This window comes from Gigantopelta aegis, chromosome 1 (assembly GCF_016097555.1).
Source record: "Gigantopelta aegis isolate Gae_Host chromosome 1, Gae_host_genome, whole genome shotgun sequence".
Lineage (NCBI taxonomy): Eukaryota > Metazoa > Mollusca > Gastropoda > Neomphalida > Peltospiridae > Gigantopelta > Gigantopelta aegis.
Window position 1 is genome coordinate 2111577 of NC_054699.1, and position 12065 is coordinate 2123641.

Genomic DNA, 12065 nt, shown 5'->3' on the forward strand with positions numbered 1-12065 from the left:
AAACTGATGTTTTTTTGTTTATTGATTTCCGTGTACACGCTTACAGAATGTGTAAGTTGAATGTCCCTTTAAAGTCTGTTAAATGAGAATACTGTTTAAACTGATGTTTTTTTGTTTATTGATTTCCGTGTACACGCTTACAGAATGTGTAAGTTGAATGTCCCTTTAAAGTCTGTTAAATGAGAATACTGTTTAAACTGATGTTTTTTTGTTTATTGATTTCCGTGTACACGCTTACAGAATGTGTAAGTTGAATGTCCCTTTAAAGTCTGTTAAATGAGAATACTGTTTAAACTGATGTTTTTTTGTTTATTGATTTCCGTGTACACGCTTACAGAATGTGTAAGTTGAATGTCCCTTTAAAGTCTGTTAAATGAGAATACTGTTTAAACTGATGTTTTTTTGTTTATTGATTTCCGTGTACACGCTTACAGAATGTGTAAGTTGAATGTCCCTTTAAAGTCTGTTAAATGAGAATACTGTTTAAACTGATGTTTTTTTGTTTATTGATTTCCGTGTACACGCTTACAGAATGTGTAAGTTGAATGTCCCTTTAAAGTCTGTTAAATGAGAATACTGTTTAAACTGATGTTTTTTTGTTTATTGATTTCCGTGTACACGCTTACAGAATGTGTAAGTTGAATGTCCCTTTAAAGTCTGTTAAATGAGAATACTGTTTAAACTGATGTTTTTTTGTTTATTGATTTCCGTGTACACGCTTACAGAATGTGTAAGTTGAATGTCCCTTTAAAGTCTGTTAAATGAGAATACTGTTTAAACTGATGTTTTTTTGTTTATTGATTTCCGTGTACACGCTTACAGAATGTGTAAGTTGAATGTCCCTTTAAAGTCTGTTAAATGAGAATACTGTTTAAACTGATGTTTTTTTGTTTATTGATTTCCGTGTACACGCTTACAGAATGTGTAAGTTGAATGTCCCTTTAAAGTCTGTTAAATGAGAATACTGTTTAAACTGATGTTTTTTTGTTTATTGATTTCCGTGTACACGCTTACAGAATGTGTAAAAGTTGAATGTCCCTTTAAAGTCTGTTAAATGAGAATACTGTTTAAACTGATGTGTTTTTTGTTTATTGATTTCCGTGTACACGCTTACAGAATGTGTAAGTTGAATGTCCCTTTAAAGTCTGTTAAATGAGAATACTGTTTAAACTGATGTTTTTTTGTTTATTGATTTCCGTGTACACGCTTACAGAATGTGTAAGTTGAATGTCCCTTTAAAGTCTGTTAAATGAGATTTCCGTGTACACGCTTACAGAATGTGTAAGTTGAATGTCCCTTTAAAGTCTGTTAAATGAGAATACTGTTTAAACTGATGTTTTTTTGTTTTATTGATTTCCGTGTACACGCTTACAGAATGTGTACACGCTGTACAGAGAATACTGTTTAAACTGATGTTTTTTTGTTTATTGATTTCCGTGTACACGCTTACAGAATGTGTAAGTTGAATGTCAGTTTGTTAAATGAGAATACTGTTTAAACTGATGTTTTTTTGTTTATTGATTTCCGTGTACACGCTTACAGAATGTGTAAGTTGAATGTCCCTTTAAAGTCTGTTAAATGAGAATACTGTTTAAACTGATGTTTTTTTGTTTATTGATTTCCGTGTACACGCTTACAGAATGTGTAAGTTGAATGTCCCTTTAAAGTCTGTTAAATGAGAATACTGTTTAAACTGATGTTTTTTTGTTTATTGATTTCCGTGTACACGCTTACAGAATGTGTAAGTTGAATGTCCCTTTAAAGTCTGTTAAATGAGAATACTGTTTAAACTGGTGTTTTTTTGTTTATTGATTTCCGTGTACACGCTTACAGAATGTGTAAGTTGAATGTCCCTTTAAAGTCTGTTAAATGAGAATACTGTTTAAACTGATTTTTTTTGTTTATTGATTTCCGTGTACACGCTTACAGAATGTGTAAGTTGAATGTCCCTTTAAAGTCTGTTAAATGAGAATACTGTTTAAACTGATGTTTTTTTGTTTATTGATTTCCGTGTACACGCTTACAGAATGTGTAAGTTGAATGTCCCTTTAAAGTCTGTTAAATGAGAATACTGTTTAAACTGATGTTTTTTTGTTTATTGATTTCCGTGTACACGCTTACAGAATGTGTAAGTTGAATGTCCCTTTAAAGTCTGTTAAATGAGAATACTGTTTAAACTGATGTTTTTTTGTTTATTGATTTCCGTGTACACGCTTACAGAATGTGTAAGTTGAATGTCCCTTTAAAGTCTGTTAAATGAGAATACTGTTTAAACTGATGTTTTTTTGTTTATTGATTTCCGTGTACACGCTTACAGAATGTGTAAGTTGAATGTCCCTTTAAAGTCTGTTAAATGAGAATACTGTTTAAACTGATGTTTTTTTGTTTATTGATTTCCGTGTACACGCTTACAGAATGTGTAAGTTGAATGTCCCTTTAAAGTCTGTTAAATGAGAATACTGTTTAAACTGATGTTTTTTTGTTTATTGATTTCCGTGTACACGCTTACAGAATGTGTAAGTTGAATGTCCCTTTAAAGTCTGTTAAATGAGAATACTGTTTAAACTGATGTTTTTTTGTTTATTGATTTCCGTGTACACGCTTACAGAATGTGTAAGTTGAATGTCCCTTTAAAGTCTGTTAAATGAGAATACTGTTTAAACTGATGTTTTTTTGTTTATTGATTTCCGTGTACACGCTTACAGAATGTGTAAGTTGAATGTCCCTTTAAAGTCTGTTAAATGAGATTGATACTGAATGTTAAAATGTCCCTTTAAAGTCTGTTAAATGAGAATACTGTTTAAACTGATGTTTTTTGTTTATTGATTTCCGTGTACACGCTTACAGAATGTGTAAGTTGAATGTCCCTTTAAAGTCTGTTAAATGAGAATACTGTTTAAACTGATGTTTTTTTGTTTATTGATTTCCGTGTACACGCTTACAGAATGTGTAAGTTGAATGTCCCTTTAAAGTCTGTTAAATGAGAATACTGTTTAAACTGATGTTTTTTTGTTTATTGATTTCCGTGTACACGCTTACAGAATGTGTAAGTTGAATGTCCCTTTAAAGTCTGTTAAATGAGAATACTGTTTAAACTGATGTTTTTTTGTTTATTGATTTCCGTGTACACGCTTACAGAATGTGTAAGTTGAATGTCCCTTTAAAGTCTGTTAAATGAGAATACTGTTTAAACTGATGTTTTTTTGTTTATTGATTTCCGTGTACACGCTTACAGAATGTGTAAGTTGAATGTCCCTTTAAAGTCTGTTAAATGAGAATACTGTTTAAACTGATGTTTTTTTGTTTATTGATTTCCGTGTACACGCTTACAGAATGTGTAAGTTGAATGTCAGTCTGTTAAATGAGAATACTGTTTAAACTGATGTTTTTTTGTTTATTGATTTCCGTGTACACGCTTACACATTGCTTCTTTGTACTTCAAACTGACATTACGAAACTAACAGTTTCTACAATTTGCTCTATAATAGCAAGTGTTATTACACACCAGTGTAAGATTATGCTCATGTCATAACAATCACTCAATATCTAACTAGTGTAATATTGGCGAGGCCTGATCCGTATAGGGGAATGTCCTCGTAACTCTCCATTCCTGAAAAATAATGGAGACGAACCCCGCTAGATCCGAGTCCTATTATTTTTCAGGAATGGAGTTACGAGGATATTCCCCTACTTAAAATACACCACTAAATAATGATTTTATGTCTGTCTATATATATCTATATTTTATCTATATTACTCTTAGTAATGAAGAGTTGTGGAATCATCACTCCATTACTGAAAAATAATGGAGCGTTGAGACAATACAGTGACTGTAACAGGTGTATTTTAATTATAATATAAAATCCTTCTTATGTTCGTATAATAATTCTAACTCATTGTGTAATCGATAGTTGATCGATTGGTGCAAGCCGATTTTAACCGATGATCGATGATGAAATTCAAACCGATTCCCATCACTACGTTCGAGTCATATTCACAGATGTCGTAAGATGCCACCCACTGAAGGGGCTAGTTAATTAAACAATATAATATCAATCAACGGCCACTGGATGGCAAACATTCAATAATTTTCACTTACAGTCTCGCTACATTGTTTCATTCTCAGCAAAGGATCTTTTATTTACACTTTTCTAACACACAGAGCAGCACATACCACGGCCTTCGATATACCAGTCATGGGTCCACCGAGAGAATCAGAGATTGGGTCCCCCGAGAGGGTTCGATCCTACGACCAAAGAACCTCAAGCGAGCACTCTACCGACTGAGCCAGGTCCCGACCATGTAATACAATGGGGCGGGATATAGTCCAGTGGTAGAACGCTCGCTTGATGCGCTGCCAGTCTGGGGTCGATCCCCATCGGTGGGCACATTGGCCCATTTCTCTTTCCAACCAGTGCACCACGACTGGTATAACACAGGCCGTGGTATGTGCTATCCTGTCTGTGGGATGGTGCATATAAAAGATCCCTTGCTATTAATGGTAACATGTTGCGGGTTTCCTGTCTAAGATTGTGTCAGAATTACCAAATGTTTGACATCCAATAGCCGATGAATCAATGTGGTCAATGTGATCAAGTGGTGTCGTTAAACAAAACAAACTTTATTAGAACCTGGTTGACTGTTCTGATAATGTTATCACCGTTCTTACATTACAGATAAGGCTATAGTACACTCCAGAGCCCCCCCCCCCCCCCCCCCCCAATGCTTTGGGGGCGAGACGTAGCCCAGTGGTAAAGCGCTCGCTTGATGCGCGGTCGGTTTGGGATCGATGCCCGTCAGTGGGCCCATTAGGCTATTTCTCGCTCCAACCAGTGCACCACGACTGGTACATCAAAGGCCGTGATATGTCTATGGGATGGTGCATATAAAAGATCCCTTGCTGCTAATCGAAAAGAGTAGCCCATGAAGTGGCGACAGCGGGTTTCCTCTCTCAATATCTGTGTGGTCCAAACCATATGTCTGACGCCATGTAACCGTAAATAAAATGAGCTGAGTGCGTCGTTAAATAAAACATTTCCTTCGTTCCTCCCCATGCTCTGAGACCAGCTGCTGGCCATGCCAGAGACCGGACAGGATAGGAATTCCTCGATCGTCAGTGGATATCGGCCTGATAAACAGGTTTGACCTCACCTGACCGGACTCCAGAGACGTAGCTAGAGTAGGGGCAGTTACACTACCAGAACAATGCGAAAAAGTGCCGGCTTTTGATACTAGGAGAAAACCATATATTGGCTTGCCCCGATCCTTTTTGTACCGACACCCCCTCCCTTTACACTGACATAGCCACCCCCACCCCCTTAATCACGCATTTTCCCTTCCACCTTTTAGGCTATACCTGCCTCACACCTAATAAAACGATTCATAGTGTGCGTGCTACTCTCTGTTTTTGTGCCCCACCCCCGCAATCCCCTCAATATAAAATGCTGGATAGCCAACGTTATCTATTTTAGGTCACACACACACACACACACACTGTATATACATGTATAATCAACATTAAACCAGCTACTGAGCCAAACTAACAAAAAAAAACGAAAAAAAAAACTATGGTATATTATTAATATTATTGTACCCATCAAGGGGCGTGTTACTGACCCCAACTCTTAAGGGCAGTTCCATAATTTATAACATGGGGTGTGTGGGGGAGGCATCGTACGTAAGGCCAAAAAAAAAAAAATCGTTTGTTTCCGGTCACCCGACCGACCTTAAATTTTGCCACCGACCCTGAACTTTTTTTTTTCTGCTGGGGTGGGGTGGGGGGGGGGGAAGCGCACAAAGAAGTTGTGGTCGCGGATCGACAAAGCAGACGACAGAAGTACTCAAGTAGGATAACTCTTACACGTCAGTGTGTGTGTTAAATGGAGGTTGAGGGGTGTGTGTGCGTGGGGGGGGGGGGGGGCAGCAGCGATGGTTTTTATACACCCCCACCCCACTTTTCGGCACTTTCTTACGCCGTGCCTTGGACCCAATCACTGGCGTTGTTAGAGACTGGACCCAGACTAGACATGCCTGGACGTTGAATGGATATGAGCATAACTAATTTGTTTGAAATTGGAATCATTAACACGTGCTCTTATTAGGTACCACGGTAATTGGTGACACACGAGATCGCATGACAGTACGGTAACGTATGTGGCGATTAAACGGCTTTTATTACAAACTGCTAAATACTGTAGGCCTATAGAGGAAAATATATCGTATTATCGTAACGCCAGTCATCTCATACATTGTAGGTTTATTTTCCCAAAACAACAACGTGCGATCTCAACAAAACAATCAAGGATTTCTCGATACCACATGCACAGACTACAAGTCATCGCGTTTTTTTTCCGCATGCAAAGGTGAAGGTCATTTGAAGAAGACTTGGTACAATTTTCGTTGTTGGCTACTGCTTAGGCCTAGTACCCAGAATTTGTTAATATACACGGGTGTAGCCTGTAGGAAGATACCAAAAAGTGGGTTGGGTTGGCACACACACGTATAAAATTAATATATAAACCATCGATGCTGCTACAAAGTACCCCCTTCCTCGCTTCCTACGCCAGTGATGTAGATAGGCCTATCAACTGCTGAGCATGGGTAATAATTAAATAAACGGAATATTCAAGAATAACCACAAACATTAAACAGTTCACATTTATTTCAGTGTTTCAGTTAATTGGGAATAAGTTAATTTGGGTGATTTTAGCATGGGTCCGTTCAATAGGCTAATAAACATTAAAACTATAAGTCCGTCCCACAGGGAACGCCTTAGCCAGAGTACTCTGACTGTAAGAGAGCTAGATGGACATTTGAACATAAACACGCTCTCATTATTTATGTCCAAATGTCCGTCTAGCTCTCTTACAGTCAGAGTACTCGGGCTAAGAACGCCTTTTTTATTACTATGAAATTTACTACAAGTTATTCATTTCTAAGCCGATTGATTTGTAAATTGCACACAAAATTAGTATTGTTTTGTTATTTCCAATACAAGTTGGACAAATCTGTGAAGTTTTTGTTCAGTCATCTACTGACTGGATAAATCTGTGAACTTTTTGTGCAAACATCTATTGACCAACTTGGACAAATTTGTCCAGTCATCCTCTGACAAAAGTGGACAAAGCTGTGAAGTTTCTGCGCAGTCATCTACTGACTTTTATTGGTGAAAGGAATAGTTTTAAACTTTTTTTGTTTTCCTGTCTTTTGAAAATGGCATGTGAAACTTAAAACTGACATTGACAGTGAGATTGTTTTTATTTCTCCCTGGCTGCAAAAGAGTAAACTAAGATTTTTCAGACAGCTTGCCTTCATGTCTTTCATCTTGAGACTGAGTTTTTCTCTGGCAAACACATTTAAGGTAGGGTAACCTTTCTTTGAACTAAAAAAAAAAAAAAAAAAAAATCCTACCTACCTACCCTACTTTTTTTGGCTGAAACAAACAACTTCTTTTTTTGGCCTAATCAATAGTTTATGTCTGGTGGGTTTGTTATCAATCGTTTTCTATACGTAATTGATTTAAATAAACTTTTATGTTGAGGACGGTATGTATACACAATTAGAATCGTAAGAAGAATATCTTAAGTGTGGATGGGGTGGGGCACAATATCAAGTGTATGGGACATGGTATCTAGTAGGAGATGTGGCACAAGCCATTTACATTGTATCTTTATAGTGTATTTATATAAAGTAGGACAAAATAAACAAACCCCATTACATTTTCGTCCTCAAGTAATTGTGTGTATGGGGTATGTGTGTGTATACTGGCCTCAAACAAGGTTAATCCTATAACTTTATACAATCTGCGTTCGTCGAACAGGATACTGGGATAGAGAACGCTCGTGTTGCATATAATTATAATATGTTACGCCATTATAACCCGGCATGACAATTGCACGTGATACGCTGTACACAGATATGGCAATACGTTAGTACTAAACAGAACTTTAAACGCTATGGATGATTCACGCGCCTGCATATATACCATACTATTATACCATGACATTTACCTGGTTTTGACGATGTCGCATCTGTCGCACCTGACGAGATAACTGAATGAATCTGCTGGAGACGTCTCTCGGAACTCTCAGTTTGTACGTCCATTCCGCCGTTGACTGTTGACTAAGTAAACGAAGCCACGCTATAGAACGCAGCACTGCAGAAATGTACGTTTCTCGAAGGGCCGTACTTAGCAGGATTTGCAGGGGTAGGAGTTGGGGGGGGGGGGGGAGGCATCCAGGGGCGGATCCAGAAAAAAATTGGGGAGGGGAGGAACTAAGGGAAAAAAAGGAGCACATGAATCAATTCCTGAAAAGGGCAACCCAGTGAAGTTAAAGTTTGTATTGTTTAACGACACCACTAGAGTACATTGATAACATTTGATAATTATGACTCGTAGACATCAGAGAAAACCCATTACATTTTTTCCATCAGCAGCAAGGGATCTTTTATATGCACTTTCCCACAGACAGGAAAACACATACCACGGCTTTATGCTTTATGTGGTTGGAACAAGAAAAATAACAATCAGTTGAATGGATCTTCTAGAGCACATTGATAACATTTGATAATTATGACTCGTAGTCATCAGAAGAAACCCACTACAATGTTCCATTAGCAGCAAGGGATCTTTTATATAAACTTTACCACAGACAGGAAAGCACATACCACGGCTTTTGTGGTTGGAACGAGAAAAATATCAATCAGTTGAATGGATCCACCGTTGTGGTTCGATCCTGCGACGAAAGCACTTCAAGACCACACAGATATTGAAGGAGGAAACCCGCTGTCGCCACTTCATGGGCTACTCTTTTTCGATTAGCAGCAAGGGATCTTTTATATGCACCATCCCATAGACAGGATAGCACATACCACGGCCTTTGATGTACCAGTCGTGATGCACTGGCTGGAGCGAGAAATAGCCCAATGAGCCCACTGACGGGGATCGATCCCAAACCGACCGCGCATCAAGCGAGCGCTTTACCACTGGGCTACGTCTCGCCCCTGGCACTATAAATAAACAATACAATTTTAAACACAGCAAAATTAAATGTGAACCCAGGGCCGTAGCTACGATTTTTTGTTGGGGTGGAGTGGGGTGGGGGGGGGGGGGGGGGGGGGGGGGCAACTGAGTAGTTAATATTCTAAAACTCCTTAAACGGTTAAGAAGAGAATTTTCTTTAAGTTTCTATAAATGTTTTCCGGATTTTGCCCCCTCCCCGCAGCGCTAGCTACGGCCCTGGAACCATTGTTTACTTACTATTTATAATGGATTCAAACACAACAGTGGTCAAAAGCGTACGAGACGGGGGGAGGGGGGGGTGGAGTTGGGGAGGGGAGTTGCCCCCACTCAATGCTGGAGAAAATCGTCAAATTCGGGCAAAAACGATGAGAAATTCTGGAAAAAATAGCTGGCCTGAAACTCATTCACCATGTATTTCCATCATTCTACCCATAATATTAGTTGTAATCCAGGCCTAAAGCCAGCATTTCGAGTGGGAGGGTTCAGCTAAAAAAAGTACTGTCGGAAATAGAATAAAAATGATTTTCGTCGATTATTTCTTTTATATTAAACTGACAAGTAAATATTTTGTAAATACCCATTCAATAATACTTTACCTAATTTAGCATTTACTTGTTTGGGCTCTCATTGATGTACAAGGTAATGTTTACTCTTGAAATTAAACTAAATATCAGTAAACAGGTGATTTGTAACCTTTATTGGATCAGACTATAACACATTTTGATCGATGTGTGTCAATTTCATTTACCCTTAAACAAACTTTTAATTTAAAACTGCAAGTTAACTGATTATTTTGAATTGCAGCATAAATTATTAATTATGACAAGCATATTTATTACATTATTAATTATGACAAACATATTTATTACATTAGAAATTTACACAATCTTGCAACAATTTAAAGGTGCTATATAATACAAGCTGTGATAAAGATTCTCCAATAAAAAAGTATTTTCTACCAGTAGATAAAATTATTTCCTATAATCATTTATGGGCATATTGTTAAAGGTGTCTTCTTTAAATGTTAAATCAAAATGTTATAAAAAAAAAAAGAATTAAAAAAAAGAAGAAGATTATTTGCAATAGCTGTCAATGGGCAACATTGAGATAGCACCTTTAACACCGCTGGATCACTCATAATGGTTCTTGACAGTTTTGCTCAAAAGTTACTTACAAATGACTACAAATATTTTGTTTTGGAGAAGGATAGGGGCAAACCATCATCAGAAACAGTCCCTCACATATTGTAACAGCAATGAAATTGACACGTTGACCAAAATGTGTTATAGTCTGTTCCAATAAAGTGCACATAGCACCTGTTTACTGACATTTTTCGTTAAATTTCAAGAGTAAACACCACCTTGAACATCAATGAACGCCAAAATAAGTAAATGTTAAATTAGGTAGACTATCATTAAATAGATATTTACAAAATATTTACTTGTCAGTTTAATATGTAAGAAATAATTGACGAAAATCATTTTTATTCTATTTCCGATAGTACTTTTTTTTTAATAGGTATTTGCCGGGTCCTTCTGATATGAAGTTGATTGAAAAAAAAAATTGTATGGGGTTCCAGGGGCATGCCTCCCCGGAAATTTTGAAATCTCCGAAAGCCTAAAACGCTTTTTCCTGGCATCTTGAACTTAAAAAATTATATTTTAAAACAACTATTTTCGACTATTTTGTAGACTGTATTTTTGTTATTATTATTATTATTTTAAGATAATGAAATTCTAGCAAACAACAGGAGTTAAAGGTATTGACCCGAGGTATATGTTAAAAAGTATGTGTACCTCAGAACTATGATCAATTATTTTAATAATAAACATATTTATGAAAAACGAAACACATTACATTCATAACAATTGTACCATCACCAATCACCCTCTTAAGAGTACAGGTGTAGTTCTCAAACGTTTTCAGCAAAACGTATTGCATCCCGTTTAATTTTTGTCACTGATGCGTCATATTATCATCAAAATGACATCTATATGTTGACCATAAAACATTTTGGAATATTTGGAAATTACATTTAAGAAAATATACATTTTCTAATTGGCCGGGACATTGGCAAATTCAATAGCACCGAAAACCAACCCTCGCCCGCTACCGACCTTCGTTGGGCTGCTTGTGCTCCATTGCACATATGCCAGTGCGGACGACCCCCTCTCCCACCCTATCCAAACCTGTTCCTGTCCTGGACTGAGCAGCCGGCAAATGTCGACACCTGCGCCAATGACAGGTGTGTGCTACAACAGCGTGTTCTGAATGTTCACGTTAAAACATATAACGATCTGACCGTACAGGATTACTTTCTGTTGTTAACTTTTAAGATTGGAAACACTATTTTAGAAAATGTTAAAGAATAGAAATATTTAGGAATTACGTTTAGTAAATTAACTTCCGAACTTCCGAACTATACCAAGAGCAGACTAAGTCAACAGGCTACAAAGGCTATGCACTTTGTGCTAGCGAAATCAAAGAAATACCATCGATCAACTGAATGAACTTAAAATGTTCGACTCGATGGTTCTTCCTATCTTATTATATGGCTGCGAAATTTGGGGGCACGAGAAAAATTATATATTTAAGTCTGTACAAATCAACTTTTTTAAAGACATATTTCACCTGATAAGCCCCGGTTACACTGTCAAGGATCAGGACGTCAGGTTAGCCACGGATACGATCCAGCATCATTTGTGACAATCCATTGTGGTCCGTAGAGGTCCGTAGCTGTCCGTATTAAATCCCTGATCAATCGTAGTAGTACTTGTATGTCCGTGAAAATTTTGAACACGTCCAAACATTTATCACGGCACGAACAACCGTAGGACATCCTTAATGATCCGTAAAAGAATGTAATAATCCATTCTAATCCGTAATAAACCGTACTTAAATCGTACTTATCCGTATTTCATCGTAGTAATCCCGGCCTCAAGCCCCGGTCACACTGTCAAGGATCAGGACGCCGGGTTAGCCACGGATACGATCCGGCATCATTCGTAACAATCCCTTGTGGTCCATACTAAACTGTACCGAT

At 37.5% G+C, this 12065-nt stretch overlaps 1 protein-coding gene across 1 annotated transcript in view; it reads right to left on the reverse strand.

The window, feature by feature from the left end:
- LOC121369085 (methanethiol oxidase-like) overlaps positions 1 to 8168 on the reverse strand; it is a 40503-nt gene extending 32335 nt beyond the window's left edge. The window contains exon 1 of the mRNA XM_041493934.1: positions 8010 to 8168. Coding sequence (XP_041349868.1) covers positions 8010 to 8103 — 94 coding nt within the window. The 5' untranslated portion in view covers positions 8104 to 8168. The remainder of the gene's footprint in view (positions 1 to 8009) is intronic.
- Between the last annotated feature and the right edge of the window lie 3897 nt (positions 8169 to 12065).